Here is a 12,390-nt window from a genome sequence, read left to right on the forward strand (position 1 = left end):
TACGGGTTTCCAGGTTGAATCACAAGAAATTTACAGGCTATTTACAGTATTTGCAGGAACAGTTTACATGTTATTTACATGATCTTAGCCCTTTGCTTTGAAACATTTACAGTGTTTTCCTCATCATTTACATGTTTCACTTAAAATATTTACATGTTATTTACATGAAACCTCCAAAACATGTAAAAGGGGAAAAATCATGTAAATTAGAACTTTTCTGGGCAACAATAGCGTCTTGTTTACACAGCAGATTCTTATTCGAGTCCTGCTGGCGGATATCATGTCGGAAAATGGAGTAAACCTTCGTTTAGCCAAAAGCCGCGTGTAATAATAAAGGTGTGGGGGAGAAGGTAGAAGAGCTAACTTTACAGCTTAATTTGTTCAAAACCACGTTCTTTCTCGATGCCGACCTGGATACTTTCAGTTTAATATAATTACTTATCAGAAGTAGTCTGCCATATATCTCGCATATTACAGTGTTGAATCGATCCGTATATCTCAATTCATGGTTACTTTAGACAGAAATGAACTTCAAAAAATTCGGTTTTCAAAATCACCTTCAGGCTATGGATAATTTTGTTAGCAGAGGTGTATGCGCCTCAATGATTTTGATTGGCAGCTTCACAGTTAGCTTACCGTGCTTTAAGCGCTTGTTACAGTGACCTTGATTTTTATTCACTAAGAATTCGAAGTCAGGCAAAACGAACGCGAAGCAGGTTCTTCGATAACAAGATGACGCGCTGCGAGTCAGTGAGCTTCCTTTCTCTCCTGACTCTCCTGCTATGGCTACCGTCGGCGGAAGCATCGCATTTTCGTTTTGGCAGTATAGGATGGGCTCCGACTCCGGGCTTCAGCAGCAACACGGTAGAGTGCTATACCCACCTTCACACCAGCCACTAATTATAAGTAGATAGACAAAGCCCGTAATGATCATTTAGAATCTAGTAAAAATGGGCTCACTTCATGGAGATACTTTGAACGATTGTTGCTCAATTGTTGAAACGTTTCTAGCAGCAACTTACTAGTTCGCTACTCGTGAATGCTCTTGGATACTAGAGAAGCAAATAAGCACTTTCAACGACCCTTGTGCAAATGCCACTCGAGGTACTTGTATAATCACTGTAACTGCGCGTCTTTTTGAACTCGCAATGAATTACTTTTTATAGTCTGAATCGCTTCCTTGTTAAACTACCTAAATACTGCGATAGCAGATGGGTGTGGAAGTTTGAAGCTGACTATTTTCAGCAGTTTGCGGCTTGTTTAATGAGCGATTCACATGTACGGCGGAATACTGTTATATTAAATTGATTATTGGTCGGACGCAGTTTGTTTCAAAAACACTTTAGAAGCTGCCTGTGCAAATCCTTTTGGCAGAGGCATTGATACAAAGCATGAGCTTTTAGCAAGTTTTGGGCCGATAACTAGGCAGGTGAAACTACAATGGGCTGAATCATGATTTTTGCTGCGCTAATTTCAGGGAATTTTGTGATCGATGTCTGCTTTGTGCCACACATCTTTCTTTCAACAAAATGTGAAGTTTGTATGCGCCAAAAATCAGTATTACTTTTCCGGAAACAAGTCTTGAACTGCGATCGACAGAGTTCTCTTTGATTTAAATTGCTGAGGCTTCCTTTGATCCCGAATGCTCATGAGTTTCTTCAATGGCTAACATATTTAATTTTCTTTCCTGGAGTCTGATCCAATTCAAGGTTTAGCATGCCTTTTTCAATAAGCTCTCTCGCATCCCTTTTTACTGGCGTCTGTAGCCGTCCTCAGTACATCTGGCAGAACATTTTACAGACTACTCCCTTAGCCAGGGTGTAGGTTCAACAGAGTGGCTGGAGGCCACTCAAAAAAAAATCTTACTCTATATTAAGCAGCCGCTAAGTCTCGTATGCTATTGCGCCTTTCTCTGCTCGCCTCTTAAGGACAAGTACATTCATTGTTTCATATTTCCTTATGTGCCCGTACGGGCTAACCCCTTTTTAATGCATTCAGTATGTTAAAAGTTGCTCACCTAAGGTATACAATTTTTCCTGGTTTGTTCTTACTCTGTCGCTGGACTGGTATTTTTTTTGGTCAAAGATTTTTTTCCCTCTGTCCATGGCGCTCCCGGAGCATCATAGCAACGCATTTTCTGAAGATAAGCTCGTTTTCCCCTTCTCAAGTATAATCGTCGCCGACACAGAGTCACATCCTTCATTGCTTTGACCATTTTTGTAGTTTTAACTGAAAGAAAGCGGAAGGCCGTATCTACATGTATAAGACCCGAGTTTCGTGAGAAGACCGTCGCGGCTGCAGGGTACTCACTACTCGTGACAGTGGAATTTCAACAATCGCGGCACTAGTCTGAAGGTCTCGAAGTTATGGAACTGCTGTACTTTTAATTGCCAGGAGAGATTTTCGTAGCGACTGTAATTGAACGAGTGTTTTACTATTTTCACCTTGAAAAATTTAGTGATAATACACTGTTCGTGACTAGTCTTACGCAGCTCGTTTCGTCCCGGTCAAGGGACTCATCAGAGACCTTTCTGCTTGACAAACTCGTTGGGCATCGCGCTCAAAGTCCCGTTCGCTAACAAAATGATGACAGCAATCTCACCTTATATCGCATAAGGATTCCCGACCGCACAGATTCAAGAGTAAAAATTGAAAATAAAGTTGACAGTACTTGCGATAATACATTGTTCCCCTGAAATAGCCATAAATTAGCGCTTTTGTGAGAAGCAAATGTTTCCAAAGCATCATTCCGAAGTTTGTACGATACCAATTCTCGACACTTAACATATAAATACGCCCACAAGTCTCTCCCGAACGCACAATTAACGAGAGTAAAAATTAATCGAAACTTTGTAAAATCTACGATTTACTTTTGCAGGTGAACTCTTTTTCCCATGCATGCTACAAATATATATGTCACAAAATCAATTTCAAGCTTTTCAGAGATAAGTATCTTTACGCGGCCAGCCTTTGCAAAGGGCGTGTTGCCCCCAAATATTCCACTTAACCATAAATGAATCAACGTCACTAAAGATCAACTAATTAACTGCAATCAGGCAGTAAAATGCATCCCGCTATTAAGAGAAAGAACTCTATTCATGATGCGCTCTGGAAAGATCTTTGCCATTACTTCATAGTAGTCTTAATATCACCTGATGTTAGTCATTTTTTACGAATAAGATTAATAGCAGCTGATAAGATCACCCATGGAACCCTTCAGACTGTACATGTCACCAAATTCCAACGAAAAATGCCGCTTTGCTCACCCGTTTAATTTGCATTTTCAATGCCTCTGCAACCGCAAAATGTTATCTATTAGCATTGCAGATATTTTCGTTATTATACTTAGCCAACTGTGTCCATTTCTTGGAAAGATTGTTCGCATTCTTGATAATCATCCATATTAACAAGTTATTTGTAGACGCGAGTTAATCTAACATAAGTTAGTCCCTTTTTGCTCGCCTCGTGTCATGGTTTAGTATCAATACTGTCAACTTGACTGTAAAGTAGACTGTATAATTTATATTGTCTGAAATGACACGAGTATTGTATTGAAGGATTGCGTAAATTGCACGCGCTACCAAGTACTGTTGCAACTCATGCCTTAACTATTTAAACAAGGTTGAATTGAACAAGTAGCTCTTTTTACTTTGCTCAGCCGTTTAATTTTAAGTTTTGGTGCCATTGCGACTGCACAATTGTATATAACAATTATTTGAAATATTTTCCTCTTCACACGCAGCCGACTGTGGCCATTTCTTGGAAACTGAGCGCGTTTGTCAGCCCTTGTGATAATTTATGCAAGTTAATAAGCCATCTCTAGGGGCGATGCGAAAACAAGCGTGTTTCCTATCACGTTTGAATACTTGACTCTGGCTTTGCACTAAAGTAGGCTAAAGGAAGGGGGTGGGGGAGTGAATAGATTCACGGATCGACGGATTTGACCTTGAAAAGCCAAAAGATTGCCAAATTTTGTGACAAATTTAAAGTATTTGGTGATCAGCTGCGAATTTTGGCCGTCCTCTAGTTCGCGTTGATCCATGACATTGCTCAAGTTGACATGTTGGTGTTCTCTATTTTTCGGTCTTTTTCATTAAAATTGGTTTGAATGCCATTTTTCTCCAAAAAAAAAATTCAGCAACTTACAATACGTTTACGTTGACCTGGTTAAGCATTGCAGCATTCATGGTAAAATCAACGAAGAAAGGTTTGCATTTTACTGCATTAAAACTACGCCACAAAATAATCTGGATTCAAATTTGGAAAAAAAGATAGCGTCGGATCGACTGATTGCCTTAACACTAGCACGGATGGGCGGTTAAGCCTACCCCCAATTACCCCCCTCTAGAGTGCTTATTTTAGAAGCGCGAGTAATTGATTGAATCACTATATATGGATTACTAGCCTGCACTCAAGCACTCTTGCAAGTCATGTAGACCTTTCCACAAATATCATGTAAAATCGCCTAACGATCTTTCTCGAATTTATCAAAATGATTTCTAAATATCACAGAACAATTTCTAAATATCTCGAGAAACCCTCCAAATATCTCTTATCTTTATTTCAAAATAGGTCAATTTTGTATTACATAGGCAAACATTTTCAAAAATTTCTTGAAAACAGTAGTACAAGAGTAGTAAGAGTTGGGGAGCATCTGCCATTTGGAAAATTGTTGCTTTAGCACTTTTAGTAATATGGAATACATTTTTTAATGGGGAAATCGATAATCTGGATTGTTTCTGTTATAGAACTGATTATTGCTTCAAGAAAATAGCGAGGAAAACCCATACTCAGCCAAAAATGCCATTAATATTTCTAAACATCTCTAAAATCTCTAAATATCTTAATGTTTTCTAAATATCTCGGAAACTTCTAAATATTCTAAAAAATATCCGGATATTTGTGGAGAGGCCTAGGAACACAAATAGTGTGGAAAGATATTTAGATGACTTTTTTAAACTGACCGTCAGTTTATTGCGTTGGTCCCGGTTATATTTGCACTTCGGTAGAAGAATATTAAAAATTACAGTGAGTGAAGCTTAATCACTGTTCCCTAAGGGACCAGTCATTAAGTTATTTGTAATATAGCAAAACAAATTCCCGCAAACCAAAATAAATTCTGTTCCCCGCTGAGATTCCAGCGACAACATTAGGCCACCTTCAACTGCACGCTCTTATCACGTGTAACAGCGGTCAACATTTCGCGGGTAACGGTGAACTTTTTCCCGTTTGACGTCATAGTTTTCGCAATGTTGCCATGGCATTTGGCGGTAAACAGTTTCATTGTTAAATGCCATGTGACCATGAACTAGCCAATGAATGGGCGCGCTGTAGCGGGAAAAACGCCAGCTATGTAACAATAAATATTAGCCTTTCAGTACACTCAAGAGATTATCAAAGTAATCTCTTGTTACACCTTGATAAGTATGCTCAAATTCCCTGCACCTCATTTGTCAGCTGTATTATAGTTTTAGATCAATGAACGAATTTTCTCTCAACGAGCTGATAAAAGATAGTTCTAAATTATTCCGAGTTATAATCCATCAGGAGCCATAATCGGGGACGGAGACCGTAAGTCTCGGGATTCGCGCGCACCTATGATATGGGACAATTTTTCTATTTTTAGAACAAATTGCGCCATCCTGACATCATATATCCGCGCGTATTCACGCACATGTCAGGGGCTCTCGCGTGGATGTTGTCACGTTGCGTGATCAAATGGTGAGAGTTAGAGATTCTCTTGCGTATTTTTCACAGCGATGGCAGGGAATAAGGCAGGGAATACGAACCAGGGCGCTTATATGTAGTTTAATGCTCTGAGCTAACGGAAAAGGTGGGTTTTTCAGGGTCGAAAACAAGACTTCAATCTCGCGCTGGGAATGAATAATAAGATCTGCTCACGCTAGTTGTAAGCTCACGCGTATGCTTAAGAATATAGCAAGAAAACTCTCTACTCTGGTATCGAGTTAATTTGTGAGTTTCTCAGACAATGTTTTATCATAACCAAAACCTGTTTTCATGGTTTCTTATTGTCTCTGCTTGTTTGGTGAGTTTGCAAAGGTTTTTGAAAGGAAAGTCTGACGCGTACAATTAGCTCATTTGCATAGTGCAGCTCGTGCACTTTCAAGTCCGAGTCGGTGTTTTCAATTGTCAACAAATCTTGACAAAGATTTCTTTCGTTATCTTTTGTGTTGAGATGCTGCAACAAATTTCACGAATGCAAAAAAGGCTACTAACATCATGTGTGTTTTTTCAACATAAGCATAGTGAAGCTTTACACTGCGAAAGTGAAAATAGACAAGGAGTTTTTATAACTCGATCAACAAAATCGAAATCGTTATTCCAAGTTGATTAAAGAAAGCGTCATCGTAACTTTGCTGATTATTTCTGCTTTATTCACATATTTTCAGCTTAGCTTTCAATATGTTCTCAAACATTTATCAATCTTGAACATATTTAAAACTATAGAGCTATTGTTTGAGTTCGATGTACGCTTTCACGCGAAAGTGCGGCGGGAGTACAATTTGTCATGTTTACTGACTGTACAAAACACGCATCGGCGGGCGCTCTCAGTCATCGACAACAGCGAATTTACTGGATGTTTACACGAATAAAACTGAGCAGTATCTACGGACGTAAAGTTATTAAGCCTCGATGAAACATCAAGCGTTGCTTACAATTCAAGCGAAACTCAAACTAGCAATTATTTTGTTTTACTTTTCGGTCGCGATAGACTGACAAATTCCTCGCAAGCGTGTGGCAAGAGGAGCTATGAAACTATGAAGTCCTGAAGCTCTGCTATATCTAAATATATCCAGCTAGTTTTTTGCTGTGTAATGGAAAAGCTGTTAATCTTCAACATATGTGAAATTTAAAGTGGAGTAATGTACAGCTCATGTAAAAGAAGCATCCGTCGGAACACAACTTGGTCAGCGATGTATATAAGCTTACAGCGGAACATACCTAAATTCGACACTGTCTTACTTCACTCAAACTGGAGCAGCTTACGACGAAAATACTTAAGCAAAACTCCAACAGACGTAAACGCGTTGAGTTGTGGGGCAAAAACATGAAACATTTCGGGAATTTCGGACGCCTTTTCTCCCGCGCGACATCCGCAAAAATCCTCGCAGCATGCACGCGCGTGTGCCGCAGGTGATGGCGCAATTTGTTCTAAAAATAGAATTATTGTCCCATATCATGGGGACAACCCCAATACTTGAAATGGCGCGCGCTTACGGTCTCCGTCCCCGATTATGGCTCCTGAATCCATCTATCTCGCGTGCGATTGGTCTAAACGCGTCATCTGACTGAGTATGCCCCAGCTAAAACTGGGAAGTATGCGAGTATATTTCCCAATTTTCGGATTCCGCGTGTTGCGAAAAATATTGCAAGGACAATAAAAACAATAGCCTCTATTTGACTTCAAAAATATGCTCAAATATTTGTTCTTGGACGCTTTTTGTTCCTCGAAGCTCACAGTTTACTTCTATTCACTTTCTTTGTCCGCGGACAAATATCAGAGCATAATTTCTTTCCAAATGAAGGTTATTTTTACATTTACTTTCTTTAACTAATTTAATTGTTGTCAATTTCCTGCATTGTTATTAGGTCACTTTTACCTTTCGTTTGGCTTTTCGAAGATCGTTCTCCCTTTCATATTACTGCGACGAGGATACGAAAAGTCAAGGAGTCCTTATTGGAAGTGGAGGTTCATGGAGAGCAACCTGCAACGACTCTTCACTGAATCCACAGTGTAACACACTACACCTTGCAAACACTGGATTTTACTGTACTGACTTCAGTAGCAATGAAGATTGGTCCATGGGTGAAAACAATTTCACTTATACTTTTCCATCATACAACTTGGTGTGGATTGTGAGGTATGTCCTCTTATTGTGTGGGGATTTCAGCAATACCACCGACAAACAAAACCATTATTGGGACAGTGTAAAATGAAATATCAGAGCTCATGTGTATAAGCTTTGTTCAAGTTTTGTTTCAGTCCCAAAGTGACATCAGTTTGGTAAAGATTAATCCAGGTAAGTTAAGGCTACAATGAACCAGCTACAGCATCGGACATTCAAACAGACGAAAATAACTTGAAAAATTGAAGTCGCAGTAGGCTGACCGGTTGGTTATTTACAAAGCGTAACCGAGCAGTTGAACTCAGGGGTACCGTGAACATGTCACGCCCGTGGCAAGAAGGAGTGCTTGAACCCGAGATTTCCTGATTAGAAAACCAGCAGCCCCAAAACCACTCAGCTACGCTTCTCAGGAGTGATCTGTTAAGTGAAAATGCGGCTCAACAGCCACAGGCCAGAATAAAAAAAATGATCGCTTTTTTCAGAACTAGCTCCCTTTTAGAAATTTATCCAAAGACACACAATGCTTTGCTCCTTTGGCCACTTAACAGGCACTTCTCTAGTTTAATTTTGTTTCGCATTTGTTTTCTTTCTTAATTTGTACTTCTGTTAACCGAAAATGTTGGTTCTTTTACGTGACTGAAAATGGCAGAATGGGTCTAAATATAATGATCTTCATCTTGTTATGAGACAGGAAGTAAAAATTTAAAACAAAACCAGCACTGAGCAGTATCAGAATACTATTTTCAACACTTAAGAGTCCCTGTCGATAAAAATGGAAAATAACTCGGCAAGGGTCGAAAATTCGATTTCGCTCATATTCTTATGGTAGATAGGCTAGGGCATGACAAAAACTACTGGATAGTTTTTTTGGCAAAATATCCTTTTATTTCAAAGAAATATGCAAATTACCAAATTCCGTTAAAATCGTCATTTGACGCACCATTTTATTAAACAAGTTTGAGAGCCTCGCATGCAAAACCACATCATTCTTCCGTCTTTAAAACACTCAAATATTTTTTTGCAATGTTTAAATGTGTACTGGGTTGATTTTAGGGAATGTGGCGTTGTCTTTTTGGGTGCACAATAATTAAATTTCGAAGACATGTATTTCATTCACTTAAAAGTCCTTCGGGAATATAATTAATTTTCACCATGTGCGAAACCTTCAAATGGACCAAGCTTCTGGTGGTTGAATCGTAGAAGGATGGTCTACAGATTCCTGTAAAAATTTCTTTGGGCAAATGATTGTGAGCGACGCGAGAGCTTTTCAAAGTACGTCAAAAATGCAAATATTTGACCATCCGTCGTCAAATTTCAATTTACGAGTTAGACGTATATTTTAGCATGCGCCACATGACTTGACCTATGTTAAGCTGAAATAGACACAGAGCTGATAATTTCGAAATGTTCTAACCTTATTTGATGTAAAAGGCAGGTCCAAAGCCGATTTGACGTGTTTCTAGTCGATCTCTCACCATTCGTCGCACGTAAAGCAAATGTTTGCTTTTGTTTACACAAGGTTAACGTCCGATGTACATCGCCTACTGTCGACCTATTATTGGTCGAATACTATGAATCTGTGACCATCTTTCTGCGCATATGAACATCACTGCATCTAGGTCTAAAACGGCTGAGTCATTTGTAGATAGTTGCTTCCTTTGCGCTGCGCCAAAATATTGCGTTTGATCCATTGCTGATAAGCGTGTCGGCGCAGCACAATCTTACAGCCGTTATTGTTCGTCACGCAATGCTGTCACGGCATATGCTGCACATTTTGATCTATTTTGTATAGAGTACTCTCAGGATAAGCGAAACAATTTAATCATTGTTCATCTGTTTTTTTCATATATATAATAATATATGTGTATATTTATATAATCATATTCTATAGTGTACGTGGCCTCGGTCCAAATCACGTTTGTTGCACGTTCTGATGTTTCAGACAACAGCTGATAAAGCTAGTACCTGTACTCACTAGAATTTTAAGAAAATCGCCATAAAAAAAATTATAGATTAATGAAGCAAGAACTAGCTGAAATAAAAATAGGAAATCACAACGTGTCTAATTCGTGAGAAAAACAGACTAAATTTAATTAGTAATTACGTGAGTAAATAGCCCTGGCCATGCCATTTTATTTGGCGTATTTTGTTTGCTTGGTGGCGAGGCATTGGTATGTAACAGAAAGTAGAGGACTGTTTTCAATACAGTCCAAAATTATCGTCAGTGAAATATTGTAAATAAAACACCTATTGACCGGTTACCTCCGCGGCCATCATTTGGTCATTCCGACAAGGGTTTCATTATTGTCTTTACCCCTATTAAGCGGCCACCCAAAATTTAAGAACTTTGTTTTGGAAAGGGCGATGGCAGATAAGAGTCTGAAATTGAAGGTGCATGACTAGTGATAATTCAAACACACGTCTATCATGATTGTATTGAATTGACTCCATGTTCACCAAGAAATTTATAGTCCGATAGTGCAAAATTAAATATTCAAGGTACACCAACCTCTATTTAAGCGGCTAGCCCCATTAAGCGGTCGCCACCCATTTCCCCGAGGGTAGCCCACTGTATTACATGTAAACCAAAAATAATTGCATAGCGCGAAAAGACCTAGGTATGAGTTTAACGTTACAGTATTACGCAGGGGCATGGTAGGTAGCGGTGGTCGAGTAAAAGATAACAACAGGGGCAATGGTAAATTAGTCATTCTTTTCATTTCTTGATTTAATCTCTTCCTACTCAACACGATTGTGTGCTCCCAGTGATTCCAAGCCTTACGGAACCTTACGTATTAGGATAGAAATTTTCCCACCCCTACCCCCTAAAATGGGATGACAAAATTGCGTGACGAACAAGGAACCGCTGCAAGCAAGGATTCAAGCCATCAAACCATGATGATCAAACGTAATATTTTGGTGTAGTGCAAAGCAAGCAACTATCTACGAATGACTTAGCCGTTTTTGACTTAGATGCAGTGGTGATCCCATGTGTCGAACGAGGGTCACAGATTCATCGTATTCGACCGTTAAATAAGTTGACAGTTGGCGATGTACATCGGACGTTATGTAAACAAAAGCAAACTTCTGCTTTTTGTGCGACGAATGGTGAGAGAAACACGTCAAATCGGCTTTGGACCTGCCTTTTACCGCAAATGAGGTTAGAACATTTCGAAATTATCAGCTCTGTGTCTATTTCAGCTTAACATAGGTCAAGTCATGTGGTGCATGCTAAAATATACGTCTAACTCGTAAATTGAAATTTGACGACGGATGGTCAAATATTTGCATTTTTGACGTACTTTGAAAAGCTCTCGCGTCGCTCACAATCATTTGCCCAAAGAAATTTTTACAGGAATCTGTAGACCATCCTTCTACGATTCAACCACCAGAAGCTTGGTCCATTTGAAGGTTTCGCACATGGTGAAAATTAATTATATTCCCGAAGTACTTTTAAGTGAATGAAATACATGTCTTCGAAATTTAATTATTGTGCACCCAAAAAGACAACGCCACATTCCCTAAAATCAACCCAGTACACATTTAAACATTGCAAAAAAATATTTGAGTGTTTTAAAGACGGAAGAATGATGTGGTTTTGCATGCGAGGCTCTCAAACTTGTTTAATAAAATGGTGCGTCAAATGACGATTTTAACGGAATTTGGTAATTTGCATATTTCTTTGAAATAAAAGGATATTTTGCCAAAAAAACTATCCAGTAGTTTTTGTCATGCCCTAGCCTATCTACCATAAGAATATGAGCGAAATCGAATTTTCGACCCTTGCCGCGAAATTAAGAATTTGTCTGATTTTTACAGGCAGGCACTCTTAAAAAGTATTCACGCCATCCCAGCAGGTTTAAAAATATCTGATTTGGTTTTGATCTACAGATACACAATGCTTTGCTCCTTTGGCCACTTCACAGACACTTTTCCAGTTTAATTTAATTTCGCATTTGCTTTCTTTCTCAATTTGTACTTCTTTTAACCGAAAATGCTGGTTTTGAAGGACCCTCCTGAAAACCACCTCTAGGTGATTGGAGGCCTCCTGTTAAAATATTAGTTTATTGTTATTATTTTTTATTATTATTATTTTTAGATACACGAGCTGCTGTTGGATTTCTTCTTTATCTCGGTATGGGGATAGTTCATGGCTTGTTTCTGGGGAAATTGACCTCACTCCACGATCAGATAATGGAAAAATTAACTCGTCTCCGATAACAAGGAGCCTGGCCATCTACCGCTTTCAAGAGGGTTGCCCCAAAGAAATTCGAATCCCCGTTGAAGATCCCGATGGAGATACGGTAAAATGTCGTTGGGCAAGCGTCGAAGAGTCCTCGATAGCAAACGATAGTTTCCCTTATGGTTTACTTGAAGAGGTAATTCTTTAAACTATTAGACTACTTCAGTTTGGGAAAGGTTGATCCAGAGGGTCCACTGCCTGATATATTAACAGCACGACATAAAACGGAAAGTGTATGGTGTTTAAAATAAGAAAATAAATTTATCTAAGGATAAAAGT

At 39.0% G+C, this 12,390-nt stretch overlaps 1 protein-coding gene across 2 annotated transcripts in view; it reads left to right on the forward strand.

Moving 5' to 3' along the window:
- The first annotated feature begins 691 nt into the window (after positions 1-691).
- LOC145496138 (uncharacterized) overlaps positions 692-12,390 on the forward strand; it is a 26,929-nt gene continuing 15,230 nt past the window's right edge. For both annotated transcript variants that reach the window (XM_081475783.1, XM_081475791.1), the window contains exons 1-3: positions 692-864; positions 7,612-7,883; positions 11,968-12,247. In XM_081475783.1, the coding sequence (XP_081331909.1) occupies positions 733-864; positions 7,612-7,883; positions 11,968-12,247 (684 nt within the window). In that variant the 5' untranslated portion in view covers positions 692-732. The remainder of the gene's footprint in view (positions 865-7,611; positions 7,884-11,967; positions 12,248-12,390) is intronic.

Source organism: Orbicella franksi, chromosome 1 (genome assembly GCF_964199315.1).
Source record: "Orbicella franksi chromosome 1, jaOrbFran1.1, whole genome shotgun sequence".
Taxonomy (NCBI): Eukaryota; Metazoa; Cnidaria; class Anthozoa; order Scleractinia; family Merulinidae; genus Orbicella; species Orbicella franksi.